We start from the raw sequence: 15,385 nt of genomic DNA, 5'->3' as shown, positions 1-15,385 counted from the left end.
GAGATGGAGGCAACTACACCCAGCCTCGCCCGGACTTCTCCCCCGTCCCCTCGGCAGGTAAACACGGCTCCACACCGTTTATTACCGTTACAGTGCTATTTGAGAGACCGAATATCTGTTGAACATACAATATATTTCTCAGTTTTAGAAAAACAACCTTCGAACTGCATAAAGTTCTGTAGGGGTGTGAGATGTATTTTGATTGCACCACCACAGCAGCGCGATGCTGTTATACATTGGACTTTCAGTTTTGGTTTTTATTTTTGTGGGAAGGTGAAATCCAAACACAGAATCGGCCACAGAGTTCGCATTCAGGTGTCAAATGTGAACATCAGACCCCTGAACAATCTGGCACATTGCATCAAAACAGTTGCATTGAAAAGATAAATGTAACCGAGGCCTATTATTGGTACACATGTAGAATTGGAAAGTGCCGTTCCAGGTTATATTACAGATAACAATGCAAGCCCATTTTTCTTTTCCTGGATTCAACCTGCACTCTGAAAAGGCCTTCTGCAGTTTGTGTGGCGACAACATCAAATTCTATGCCGATAACCTGGCACAAGGCAAGGTAATGTTTCAAATACGACTTATATTTAAATAAGGCTTAAGGCTCGGCCACACCAAACGAGTGGTCTTGAGTGTGGCACTCACCTCCCGTTCACTTTTTTATTGGATGCGGGCTCGAAGCAGTGGGCAAGGGATTCTGGGAAGGCTCACATGCGGGCGCGTAATCGCGGCGCGTGTAAAGGGGAGGGACAAAAGTAAACTCTATGCAAATTAGCACATCTTGCAGCATCTTGACACGAGTTGACACGCGTTTGGTGGGCCATTAGGCTATCCACTAGGGGTGTGACGAGATCTCGTGCCACGAGATCTCGCGAGATTAAACTCAACGATATTACCCGTCGCATTAAAAATCTGTCTCGCGAGATTTGTGAGCTATCCAAACTTCTATTTGTGGCCTGTAGGGGCATTAATGCGCCTTTGCTACGTCTAGGCTGCCAGAACCTAACGAAGGAGAAGGAAAAGAAGAAGAGGAGGAGAAGGAGGGGAAGCAGGGGAAGCAGCCATAGGCAGTCAGAATGACGTTGGAAAATACCCGTATTACCGTCGAAGATGCCCCCGCCACTTTTAAATAATTTGTTTGGCAGCATTTTGGGTACCCGGCGGAAATGATGAATGGCAGTAGAGTGACTGATAAGACACGGACAATACCAAGTTGTAAGTGACATACTTGGTCAGACTCTGTTTGCACTATTTGCACTCTGTATTGACGGAGTAGAACTTTGATTTGGTTTTGCAGATAATATTGTTCGCAATTGAAAAAAATAGAATAATTTAATTTAATTTATTTTACTTCAACTTATATAAATTTTAGTTTTAGTTTCAATTTAATGCATGTAAAGAGTTATAATAAAACATTTCAAAATGCATGTGCAACTCGGTTAAATAAAAGTCTGTTGGTCCAGTCATATATTTTGTCATTGTAGTTTTCTTAAAATCTCGTCTCGTCTCGTTCTCGTGAACCGAATATCGTGTCTCGTGTCTTGTCTCGTGAGCTGAGTATATCGTCACACCCCTACTATCCACATTCTATTCTACTTTCATTGTGTTGAAAGTGATGGACAGCAAAAAGAGAAAGAAGAAAGGAGAAATAATAAAAAATAAAAAAGTATGTAGCGAAATGCTCCAAAATAACTGATAGATTACGAGCATCGAATAAAGAAGCTGGAGGTGAAATGCTCGATAAAGCAGGGAGCTTGGAATTTAGCATTAGTTGCAAACATGCTAAGTGTCATGATTATGTCACATTTCAAATAAAATCTTTCCCCAATTTGTATTTTATTACTAGCTTGCCAGCTTGGCTATAAAAGCTAGTTAACCGTCAGTATCAGTGTTATTTATCAGTACAAAAGTTGCATTTTTGCATAGGGAACTATTGGTTATGGCGCGTAGATGCGTTACACGCGCTAAAGCAGCATGTTAGGCGCATTACTGTACGTTCACACCAAACGCGACATTTGTCGCCCGTTCGCGTTGTAGATAGGCCTACCTAATAAACCGTTGGAACACACAAGACCGGAAACATAGCAACGCCGGTAAACAAACCCGAGAAGCCCAATCCCTATGAGAGCTCCCCACGCTACGGCCATCCGGAGCACAGAGCTTTTGGCCATGATATTATATATACCAATATTATATCATATACTATTATATATAAAGCTCCGGGAGTCGCAAACGGCAACATTCACTTTCTCCTCCATGCTGCAGTTCACCCCGGACTGCACTGCACTGAGTTTGACGGCTGAACGCTGATTGGCTGTTACGTTACACATGTGACTCAGTGGCCACGCTGTTGAACACTGATTGGCTGTCATCACGCGAAATTCGCGTCAAAGTTGAAATATTTCAACTGGAGCGAATTTGTCTCGCCACAAATCCTCGTGAACGCGCTCGCCTGTGCACAGCGAAAGTGTAGCGCGACAAATCAATACTTGTCGCCGGTTTTGTCTCGCGAAAAATTCGCCCGATACGCGTCTATACGTTCACTTTGTATGGGATCCTGTCGCCCCGTCGCGTTTGGTGTGAACGCACAGTAAGGGTGATTGTAGTGGTTTAAGGAGCCCAATTTATTAGGGCACCAATTTGGGGCGATCCGAGGTCGCTTTGCCTACGTTTGGTGTGATGCTGGGGAGATCTGAAGCCCGCTGCCGACTGTGGAACGAAAGCACAGAGCCGAATGTATTGGGCAACTGAAGCGGCAGCAACTTGTAGTTCCAGTGGAAGCACGGCGGGCCTCGGGAAGAGGCGCCCGACAGCAACCTGCTTTTAATTTGTCATCCTCATATCTGTATCATGTCAATCAGTGCGGAATAGTGTTGGCTCTGCACGCTCGTTGCGCTCTTGTTATGCCACCACAGAGGCATATCAACCGTTTTGCTCCAGCCACTTAACGTGCGCCTGGTACCCCCAATCCGAGTGATCGATGACGATGCAAACGTTAAGTTTTAAGCTCGTGCATGTTTCCGCACGTGAAGACTTCATGCCTGTCTACGCTTCAATCTCGTGCATGTTGCAGAAAATGTGAACAGCTCCCCCTGGGGTCACACTTTTCAGTGGGTCGCAGAATTCAAAACATTTGTAATGGGGGGGAAAAGAAAGCGGTCCATGGTCTTCATGTTTACCTGAGATTGGTGCAGGGGCTTCCCGGCTGTGAAGGGGAGGGGCCTGGAATGCGTACACCACGTCGCTATCGGTGATGGACGTGAGGTCGTCTTCATCCGAGAAGCTCCGCTGGAAGCCGGTGGTGTAGAGCTCTGATAGGATGACCTGGAGGAGGGGGCGGAGTCAACGATGATGGTGATGAGGGTGATGGCTTTTAAAATAATTGAGTAATTCATTAAGTTGAACAATAAAAATAAGAGTGAGAGAGAGGATAAAAATGTGAGAGAAGGAAGAGCTCAACTCCCATTAATGTGCTTGTTTGGAAAGTCACAGGAATGACATTATAAGAATGAAGCTTATCGCACCAAATACACACGTCGCTTCGATTGCAAAGAGCAACTTTATTTACCCCTCAAGTGGAACAAATGTTTCTCAACCCGAATGTTGACTTTGACTAGAAGATAGCCAATTCGCCTCAAGCCGGGGGAAGTTGAACGTACTTCCTCGTCTGTGACCAAAAGTTCCCTTCTCAAATAAAAGGGATTCATTACATTGACTATTTTTGGGTGGCCTGCGTGATCACAGCTCCCTCTGTCCTCATCAATGCTACCACTGTGGCCCCGCCGGAGCCTGGCAGCAGTCAGGTCCTGGCAACAGGAATAGAGCACTATCAATTTATTTTTTGCCATTTATTTTTTGCCATCAAGCCTTAGTTTTCCACCATGTTGAGTTGTATGATAGACTTGTGTGGTCCCTTGCCTCTTATCATTTATATTTGTATCTTTTTGTTTCACTTTGTTTTTCACCATAAGCTCCAAGCGGAGGATGTTCCTCAAGGTTCTAGTTTAAGGCGTCCCACCCCGTCTCATAAACGAAGAGGAGCGGTAGTGAACACACCAGCGTCTTTCTAGAAAGGCTTTTCAACTAGAAGGAGCTGCTTCTTGCTGGAAAGTCTCCTTGGAGGGTATCCTGTCAGCGGCGCATCACAGACAGCCTGATAAGGACAGCCAAAAATATTGTGTGTTTACCATGTTTATAGACACGACAATCTTGTGGTGTTGCTACTGGCACGCCTTTTGAACAAGCCACTATTCCGAACACATTGGAAATGATAATTTATAGAAGTGTCTCATGGAAAGCAGAGGCTAACCAAGCAAATCCCCCTCATGCAAGTCATCGGAATATGGGTAAGATAGCCAAACGTAGAAATATATCTCCGCTTATCTCTAATATAAAGTGAATTCTACAAGTTACATTTATTACTATCATTATTATTCATATTATTGTTTTAAAGTTGATATATTCAAGCATGCCTGCGTCAACTCACTGAAAAAAATGTTGCATGTCACTTCATCTCACTCGCTTGCTTTGTCACCGTCACAAAACCGGAGCAAGAAAACAACAAACACAGCGAGCCAGTGACAGGTCGGGAGACGGCTCAGAGGTGGAGGAATGAATCAGCGCAGGTGGAGCCTCTCCTGCCAGTCAGTCAGGGGTGGTGTTAGCAGACAGACGGAGGGGGGCTTGGGCAGGCGTCGGCACGGAGGACAAACAACATCAGCCCCATTCCTCGCTCAGCAGGGGGGGCGCTTCTTAAAGCTCCGAGCTGGAGATAATAACGGCATCTCTCCCCCTCTGCTCTGTCTCTCAAGCACAGACACACACACACACACACACACACACACACACACACAACCCCTCTCTTGCTTCGTTCGCTCACCCACCCAGACAAACACACACACAACCCCTCTCTCTTATTTGTCGCTCACCGATCCGATCCATGATCACACAACTACTCTCTTGCTTTTCTGTCTCTCACAACCTCTCTCTCTCTCTCTCTCTCTCTCTCTCTCTCTCTCTCTCTCTCTCTCTCTCTCTCTCTCTCTCTCTCTCTCTCTCTCTCTCTCTCTCTCTCTCTCTCTCTCTCTCTCTCTCTCTCTCTCTCTCTCTCTCTCTCTCTCTCTCTCATGTTTTTTGGAGCTCTATGATCGCCTGTTGCCATGCTATTCATGGAGACAGCAGACCTGCCAACCTTTACCTACACACTCATTGACATAAATAAACTGATGTCTGTTGGGAGGGTAGTATTATTATTATTATTATTCTTATAGCGCTGCTTTAACAAAAACGTTTTATTGATTGCACTACTGGTTAGATGCTAAACTGCATTTTGTTGTACTGGTTGTCCTTACTTGTGCAATGACAATAAAGTTGAATCTAATCTAATCTAAAATACCTGGTCTGGGCGGAGTTTGCCCTCCTCTGCCACCATGGCTCTCAGGCACCTCAGGGTACCCATCAGAGGCACGGCCAGACCCACCCGCAGGTATCGCTGGCCCTTGGCGCTGAACACTAGGGTCACACACAGCGGCCTGAGAGAGAGAGCGAGAGCGAGAGCGAGAGTGAGTGAGAGCGAGAGAGAGAGAGGGGGAGATGGAAAAAGAGAGAACAAGAGAGATGGCGAGAAAGAGGGAGAGAGAGAGAGTTAGTTAGATTAATACATGACATTTAGGACATAACATGGATGTTCTGCAGGTCAGTGAAGCCAATCACATCATAGATAGATAGATAGATAGATAGATAGATAGATAGATAGATAGATAGATAGATAGATAGATAAATACTTTAATAATCCCAGAGGGAAATAATTTTTGTCACGAACTCCAGATATACATACACAAATAAATAAATATTAAGAATAAAATATAATATAAAATATAACATATATATATCCATATCCATATATACATATACATACACACACACATATACATATATATATATATATACATACAACATAAATACACACACATACACAAAAGATAAAAGATACAACCTAAGAAAAACAAAATATACAAATAACAAATTTAAGGACAATATAAATATATATACAACACCATATATACATACATATATATATACACATTATACACACATACATACACATGCAAGAATTATAGTCCTTGTTTGAGGTCAGAGATTACAGAGAGATTCATCCCACCATAAACAGCTTTATCACCACAGACTAATAAAGGGAAGTGAGAGGTAGAGAGAGAGAGAAAGAAAGAGAGCGGAGAGAGAGAATGAAAGAAAGAAAGAGAATGAAAGCAAGAAAGAGAGAATGAAAGAAAGAAGGAGGGGGAGGAGAGAGAGAGAAGCAATAAGGGAAGGATCGAGGGATCATGGGTTAAACAAAGACAGAGATCGAGAGAAAGAGAGCAAGGAAAACAAGGTCAAAATAGTTTTCATTTACATTTTTGTATTGTATATTATACAAACTGTGTGTGTGCGCGCGCGCGCGCGCGTGCGTGCGTGCGTGCGTGCGTGCGTGCGTGCGTGCGTGCGTGTGTGTGTGTGTGCGTGTGTGTGTGCAGATGTTTCACCACTGAAGCACGCCAATGTGCCAATACTTCAATGTTTGGGAGGTGTGATCAATACCAAGGTCAACATGTGTGCATGCGTGATTTAGGTGTGTACCACGAGGTACCAAGAAAATATAGCTGGTCTTCTCCACAGATAACATCACCCGGGGGGTAAATAGATTGTAGAATTCTTACTTGGGTATCTAATGCAGTGGACCTTCCCACACTGAATGAGAAACTGTATTTGTATGCAGTATGTGTATTATTTGTATTTTAATCAGCTATTATTTAATTGTTGCTTGATAGATATTGCTTAAGTGTGTTACTAAAGTGGTTTGGTTGCTAGCTTGTGCTTTTTTCTTATCTTAAATAATAATATCTTATTCAACGCTTTTCAACGTTTATCGCATCAGGAATCCAATCCAAAATCACTTCTGTGAGCTGACTTAACCATACATTTAGAAGGCTGTTCTTCAACGAGAAAAACAGCTACAGCTACTTAATGAGAAATGGGTGAAAGGCACTTATTTTTTCTCCGAGACAAGGCATTCTCGTTGCCTACATCTTAAGCATAGTTAAAATCTTGATCATGATAGGTCAATAACGTTCCAAGACTGTGCAAGACTGTTGCTTTTTCATTTGTTCATAAGATGTAGCCCCACTGATCTGGTGTGGTGTGTTTCTCCTCACTATCTCAGCCAGCCAGGCCTGGCTACCACACGGCCTGCTGAACTCCCTGATGCTGCCCGTCCTTCAGCCAGGCTGATAGACTACTGCACTGAGAGAAAGCAGGTTTGTGTTTGTGTGTGTGTGTGTGTGTGTGTGTGTGTGTATGTGTGAGTGTGGATGGTCTATTCAAATCTTGCATCGTGTTTGCTGCTTGGCAAAAGCATGTCTGTGTGTGTGAATGTTGGTGTGCTCATTCACTTACATGTAAAGACATGTACAACCCCATTCCACACTTAACACTTATTTATTCTATTATTGATTTATAAGCTGCCTTGCATTATCATTTTTGTGTATTCAGTGTATCTTCTGTCTAGAACATTCCCTGCCTTGTTCATGTGTTCGGGGCCACTACACCGTTACAAAATGCTGCAGTGACAATAAATAAACAGAAATCTGTAGAGATGGAGAACATACTGACATTTGTTTACCCTATCGACGTGCTTCAGAGAGGTAAACACAGATTAAACCAATAAAACAAAGTCAACATTTAACAACATACCACAACATAAAACACAACAAGATATTCCATTATATAACATATCGCAACGTATTACTACTTATAATAACAACACAAGTTATAGATACCTGGTCTGGCGTAGGGGGATGGGCAGGGAGATACAGGAGAATGGGTCGAAGGTGTTGCTCTGTTTAAGGCAATGGGGGCATGTCAGTGAAGACCTGCAGAAAGAGAGAGAGATAGAGAATATCAAACATACTTTGTCTTTTTATCAAAATGACCTCCGTTCATTTCATTTTGTTGCATAAACATCACTGAGGTTGCATGGTAAGACGTTTCATATTTTATATTTTCCTTCTCAGATGCTGCAATGTACTAAAACCAGGCTGATGTCCATTTCCATGCCAACCTGACCAAAGTCACAGATAGAAGGAAGGAGCTCGTAGGCCAAGTTACCTTCCCCATTAAAGCCACAGCCGGCAGTCATCTAGGACAGAACACGATGGAAAATGTGTTTTCATGTGAAAATACATTATAACAGTAGTATTATTTACAAGGCTTGTGGTTACAGTTACACAATATCACATCCACCGATATAGCCACATTCACACACACACACACACACCTTATGTATTTATTGTGTATTATCACATGCAATTTCTGTCTTAATATAAATTGAGATTCAATTCAATCCAATTCCATTACATTTTTGGGGGCATTTTCCAAATGTAAGTGTTTCTGTCTTCTTCTGACAACACCCTCCCATACTGGGGGTGGGAAAACCGCATATCTACCACAGTGGCTCAGGGGTATTTCCGTCATGTATAATATAGAAATAGAACACTAGAAGTATATATAATAAATATATACAATATATATATATAATACACTCAGTGAGCCTGGCTGATGAGCAGCAGAACAAAAGGAAATCCACAAAGAGACAAGATAGAGAGAGAGACTGGGGAGAAGAGGGCATATCTAAGTCTGGCCCCATGCGGAGCAGAGCTAAAGAGGTGAAGGGAGGGTGAGACAGAGAGCTCCTGCGTCCTCCCAACCAGATTACAAAAACAATGGTGGAGTCTAAGACGAGAAACAAAGACAATCCGGTTTGGCCCGTAACCCAATAACCACATTCGGTGGGAAGCACAGTGTTACTGTTCTCACACTGTGCATTTTCTTTCTTTAACTTCGTGAACGTTCTACCTCTTTATCTGTTGTTTTCATTGCTAAAATTATGACATATTTGTAATAGTTGATGTTGAATACAGAAGCGTCAGCTTGGACGCTGACGGGCATGACACTGCCCTCGTATTGAATTCCACAAATGCAATTGCTTCTAAGCTTGTAGGATTTGGTAAGGGTACTGTTCCATCAGGCACTGTAAGCAGAAATATGTATCTTTATCGAAAACAGAAAATAACAAGATATGATCTTGCCTAGGCTAAACCCTTGTTGTTGATTCAAGTTTCCTTAAGTTGCAAACAAACTGTGGAGAAAAGATCAGCACAACAGCTCCCTATCCTTGCTTTCCCCAAGTTCTTGCTGCATGCTTGTTGTTTTGTTTCCAGTAGCTAGATCCGGAATGGTGTTGTCGTTTTTCTAATGTGACTAGTTGTTGCTAGACAGCAAGTGAAAAAACTACAACGTTTGCCAAGCCAAAAGAGCATTAATCGCGCGATAAAAAAGGAACGCCGTTAATAAAGTGATTATTAAGGTATGCCGGTGACTTGTGATTGCAAACATTATGGACCACCCTGAGCTGGAGTTGAACTGCCCTAGCCTCCAGGGGGAGCCAGCCCAGGTGTTGGAACTGGAGCTTACCCACATGATCCCTTGATGTGAGCCCCAGCACTACCCTGACTAACCTATTCTGAGAAACTTGCAGTTTGTCTTTTAGGTCCATAGTAAGACCACCATACCATGAGCCAAGGCCGTAATCAAAGCAGCATAAAACCAGTAAATTAGCTAGCAGTCTGAGGCTAACTGCATTAAGGAATGGAGCTTTCCTAGCTAGGAATCTGGATCGGCCATTTACCTTGCTCATGACCTTTGAAGCCATGCTCCCCCCATATAGGTTGCTGTCTAAACAGCATCCTAAATAGTTACTGAGGGCTTGGCAGGAAAGAGCTGCCCACCAAGGCTGATACTGGAAAACTCTTTCTTGTGCAGTCTTGGCTTAGAGCCAAACAAACACTGAATTCAGTTTTGGCCACATGAAGAGATAATTTACTGTCTAATAGCCAGATCCTGATCTTACTGAATTCCTCTTCCGAAATGGCATGCAGCTCATTGATGTAGTTTAAAAACAGTAATGGCCCCAAGACGCTCCCTTGTGGAACTCCACAAGTTACCAGTTGTACCTTGGATATATGACCTTGGAATTCAGTCTTTTGGGATCTACCCGAGAGGTAGGAAACAAACCATCTTAAGGCGGAATGGGCACATGCCCAAGGCTGACAACTTGTTGTACAGTAGGCTATGATCGACCGTATCAAAGGCGTTCTGTAAGTCAATTAGGATCATGCCACATAGTTTGCCGACATCTGTTTCGCCCCTTATGAAGTCAGTTAGGTACAGTAGACATGAGTCAGTTGAATGTGACTGTCTAGGAATGTCTAGGAAATCTAGGATGCTTATCTAAGACAAAAAGCACTACCAGTTCTTGTATTACTCTCTCCATTGATGGAAAAGAGGTAAATAAGAAGGAGGATATAGCCAATCACTTTAACACTTATTTTACCTCAGTTGCCCATAAACTTGTGGAGAAGCTACCACTCAGCCCAAGATTGTACGGGCCTGAACACATTCCGGATTTTTATTCTAAGATAGGTGTGACTCCCAATAGTTTTTTCTTCAAGCCTGTCGGTAGAAAAAAAATCGGTGACATGCTAAAGGGCCTTAAAGGGTCCTTTAAGAAGAAAATATTATGGTGTTTTCCCAACAAGTAAACATAGTATTTGAGTTCCAGAAAACATGTTTTTGAAGCTGTTTGCTGGAAATAGCTTTTAGGAAAAAATATATTGTCTACCGCTATTCCCCTCTGTTTCAGTCCCTTCAGAATGCGCTGTTTCTGTTGTCTGTAGCATCGATGCAAATTAGCTGCTGCCCATTGACCAATGAGCTGTCAGACTGAACCACAGCATGGAGGAGAAGGGATTGTTGCCGTTTGCTGACTCCTGGAGCTCTATATCTACATAATATAATATAACATAATAATATTATATACGGGTATTTATATAATCTATCTAATATCACGGCCAAAAGATTTGTGAGCCTCGGATGATATTATGAATAATAAAGACTGTGTCTGACGTCTCTGGTACTTCCACAAGTAAAGACTCGTAGTGGGGGATATCTCGGCCATGGTTGAGAAGAATTGGGGGGAAGGAACTTTGGCATTGACTCTCTGAAGTCCATGAACCGCGACATGGAGAAGAAAAGGATTGTACTCCGGGAGCTGAACTGGGGCCGAAGCTAGGTGGAAGCTCCACGGGACTAGCAGCTCCGGTGGACGAGCAGCTCCGGCTGGGGTAGCTCGGCGGCAGTCCGGCAGCTCAGCTCCGGGAGTACAATCCCTTTCTACACCATGTCTCCTCCTCCCGACTTCCCTTCGGCGGCAGCTCCGGCGGGGTGACAGCTCAAACTTCTTCACGAAAATGTTTTCTTTGGATGAAAAATTATCATTTAAAATCCACAAACAACATATGTGTAATCCGGGACACATAAAGACTGGGACCAGAAAAGAGTTACTTTCTCTCCATTGAAACTCATTCATATTTTTCGATCTCATAGGTCCCATGGGGTCTACCGGAAGGGGCGTGACTTCGCCACTCTATGGCCAGAGGACCCGCATCCTTTCTTAACTGGCAAACAAAATAATCTTTGAGTTTAACATGTTCTAGAAAGGTTCATTAATTGACAGTCCTAATGTTTATTTTCTTGCCTTCTAATACTTTATTACAGAATGGAAGGGGAGATTTGGAGGGAATTGGTCAGGGCTTGGTCAGCCTACAAGGTGTGGAGACTGCGGGGAAACCACACAGAGAGGACACTAAAGAGCCATCTCTCATTCATCCAGTGGACGCAATGGTTGGCGAATGACCACGAAGATGGTCCCCTAGGCAGATTGCTGCATGACATTCGCCATTCAAATTGTAGTGGTTAAAGCATTCTGCATTTTGGTCATGTGTTTTATCAAAACACCATCAGTAACATTTAAATTGAGTGTGGACGGCTCTTTTGTTTGTCAGATTTCTTTCAGTGTTCAGTGCCTGTTTGGGAGAAATGCATTGTTTGAAAGTCAAGCCTTTGTTTTTGTTTCATTTTAATATGCCTTTCGTCAACAGTGGTTTGGGGTTTTAAACTAAAATTAGAGTGCCTAGCTACTGGTGAACGACGTTGCAGAAAATATATGGTACACGTTTGTGTTGATTGCATGGAAAAGGGAATAACAAGTTAAAAATTATTTGGTAAGAGCCTGGTAATATAATGGAAACAAACAAGACTTCCTTTTACAGTACAGTTTCAGCTTACTTACTGGACAAATTGTCAAGTTTAACTTAGTAACGTTGCAGAACATATATGGTACAAGTTTGTGTTGATTGCATTGAAAATGGAATAACCAGTTACAAATTATATGGTAAGAGCCTGGTAATACAATGGAAACAAACAACGCTTCCTTTTACAGTACAGCTTCAGCTTAATTACTGGGTAAATTGTAATGTTTTACTTAATAACGTTGCAGAACATCTATGGTACAAGTTTGTGTTGATTGCATGGAAAAGGGAATGACCAGTTACACATTTTTTGGTAATAGCCTGGTTATACCATCGAAAGAAAAAAAGGCTTCCTTTTACAGTACATTTTCAGCTTACTTACTGGGTAAATTGCCATGATTTACTTAGTAACGTTGCAGAACATATATGGTACAAGTTCCAGTTAACTGCATGGACAATGGAATTATCTAATACAAAAGATATGGTAAGAACATGGTAATAACATGGAAACAAACAAGGCTTTTAGTTTTTACCCAGTATTTAAGAAGATGTACCATGACACAAGAGGAAAACTGTGCCTGCAGAAGTTGTTACCAGGTAAGTATTGCTGTCATTTTTCACCTTAAATAAAAACAATTCCGTAGTTTCTGAGGTAAATCGAATAAACCTTTTATAAATGGGTGTAGCTCTGAACAATAACTATGTAAGAAAAAGTAATTTATTGGAAAGTACTATGTTAATTTCTAGATAGTATATAATTAAACTTGGGCTGTTACCAACATAAACCTTGGATAACCACAATTGTAACTTGAATTGATGGGCAATAGAAGTGTTGTGTCTAAGAATTGGTTGCCTACTTTCCTAGGAAGTACACAATTATATCTGAGTTATTACTATAACAGTTACAACTACACAGTACTTAGTTGAGTTGATGGGTAATAGTGGAGGTTTTTCTTAGTACTTCAGCTGTAGTTCCTCTGTATTTACCATTCCTATGACCAGTGGTAATTACCCAATAATATCTATGATTTACCATATATTTACCGGGTAAATACTTAGTCATTAGGGGACTGTAAGAGGAAGGGTTATCGATGTGGTTAGTATAAATGGTTTATTTATGTTATTTTTTCTCTTTATTATAAAAAAATTATAGACTCCTTGCTCTCAAGGTTACCTTCAGCTTCTCGCTGAAGATCAGCTGGGCTTCAAGCCCATTGAAACCCACTGCTAAAGAGTTAACGTGGCGGAAGGCATTTCTCAAAGGAGATGTTTTTGCTTTACTTCCAACCAGATTCACCAAGTGCGAAGAGAGCAAGAACTTAGTTATTAGTTCATATTGGCCGAGGTCACAAATGCACTCAGTCACATTCTCTCTCTCTCTCACACAAACACACAGACATACACAAAAAAACTAAATCCCTCATCAAAGGCAGAGAGAGACATTACCTTTATGTCTCTAGCAATCTCTATAATGTATCTACGCAAACCACTTTGACTTTGTCTTTCAGTTTAACACACAAACACTCAAACACACACACCCTTGACACACACACACACACACGCGCGCGCGCACGCAAAGATAAATACACACATACACATGCAGTGAGAGGAAGATCACTTGGTCCCGGCGCTGCGTCCCGGTTTGTTGTGGTGTGACCCGGTGCAAAACAAAACAAATCAAAAGGGAAAGTCAGGTCAAAGCAGCGGTCCCGGTTCAAAGCACCGCACAGATGCATTCTAGGTGAGGCGGGGAGAGGGTACCTCAATAACGGATCTGAAGGGAATAGCAAACGAGTAAAGGTCAACCAGGAGCCATGTTTTGATGGCGGGTGTTTTATGCTTTGAGGCAGACCTGGTTCTGCCTGGGAGGAATACACGTCACAGTTTAAGTTATGTTCTGCCATTAGGGGCGTCTGCTCAGTATTTAGTTGTAAGTCATTTTCAGTTAAGTTAATTAATTCACCTGTGCTAATTGGCTCATTAATCTCCCCTTGGATACGCGCAGTGTTTCAGTGTTTGGTTTTTCTCAAGTTTGTATGCTGGCCTTTTAATGCAGGGAAACAGTTCTTAACCTGCATTAAGAGTTTTTTATTAAATATTGTATGCATATTGTATGCATTAATAACTCCATGACTTGAGTTAACATGAACACCATTAAGAAAATTACCATTAGTAAATTATTACTAGACCATTAGTAAATGATTACTTGACCATTAGTTAACTGTTAATTTACTGTTAGTTAATGCTTATTACTGCATAAATGAATGTTAATTAAAGGTTTATTAATGTACCCTTATTGTAAAGCTCACATGCTAAGGTTCTTGCATTTATCTTGCATCATCCCCCTAATCTCACTTCATAAACCAAATGATCCTTTGCTGTGTTGTTGCTTGTGTGTAAAGTGAGTATGTTGAATGCCCATGCAGTCTGCATATTAACAAATAATTGACCTGCACTCGTTGCAGAGGCAGCGTTCAGGATTTTACCCTTAATCTGGTTATTTTAAATGTTGCATGGATATACAAAGAAATGCCAAAAGCATGGTTTCACAAAACATAACAACACTAAAGATAGGTCAAACATTCATTTCGTACAAGCCCTGAAGTCGGTCTGAATCACCAACGGCAGCTTGTTTTGCTTCAACATTATCAAGAACCAGAGCGACGCAGTGCAGAGTACCCCAAGCCGTCTCCCACAAATTCTGTTCCCTACTGGAACACACTGCAACACAGACCCACCGATGATAAAAGGAGGAATACTTTTAAAGAGTCCTATCCGTCAGAAAGAGAGACAGAGAGGGAGTGAGACAAGCGGGGCTTTCACATCTCTCAGGACATGAAAAAATTAAGAGGTCCGGGAAGAGAAAAGCAAAAAAGACAAGGCAGAAGACAGATGATGTGCTGGTGATGGGAGTGTGTGTGTGTGTATGTGTATGTGTATGTGTATGTGTGTGTGTGTGTGTGTGTGTGTGGGTGTGTGGGTGCCCACATCACTCGTCTCCCTGCCAGACAGTGTGTACACTCTCACTGCAAACATTTCATCAGATCCGACGACACTGAGGATCACTCCATCGCTGTGGAAATACCACCAGGAAGTAGGCTGACAGATGCTCGTGAATTGTAGGGTTATCTCGGTCTCCCGCAACGCAATCAACGTTCCCTTACTTCCCATGA

General features: G+C 42.2%; 1 protein-coding gene across 1 annotated transcript in view; it reads right to left on the bottom strand.

Moving 5' to 3' along the window:
* The window catches only part of usp43a (ubiquitin specific peptidase 43a), a 98,892-nt gene that overhangs the window by 45,081 nt on the left and 38,426 nt on the right, over positions 1-15,385 (bottom strand). Inside the window, exons 4-6 of the mRNA XM_060046941.1 lie at positions 7,845-7,937; positions 5,405-5,540; positions 3,189-3,333 (exon numbers count right to left, since the gene is read on the bottom strand). Of these exons, the coding sequence (XP_059902924.1) occupies positions 3,189-3,333; positions 5,405-5,540; positions 7,845-7,937 (374 nt within the window). The remainder of the gene's footprint in view (positions 1-3,188; positions 3,334-5,404; positions 5,541-7,844; positions 7,938-15,385) is intronic.

This window comes from Gadus macrocephalus, chromosome 3, assembly GCF_031168955.1.
Source record: "Gadus macrocephalus chromosome 3, ASM3116895v1".
NCBI classification, from domain to species: domain Eukaryota; kingdom Metazoa; phylum Chordata; class Actinopteri; order Gadiformes; family Gadidae; genus Gadus; species Gadus macrocephalus.
The sequence above is the reverse complement of the archived record's forward strand: the minus strand, read 5'-3'. Positions and strand labels throughout refer to the sequence as shown.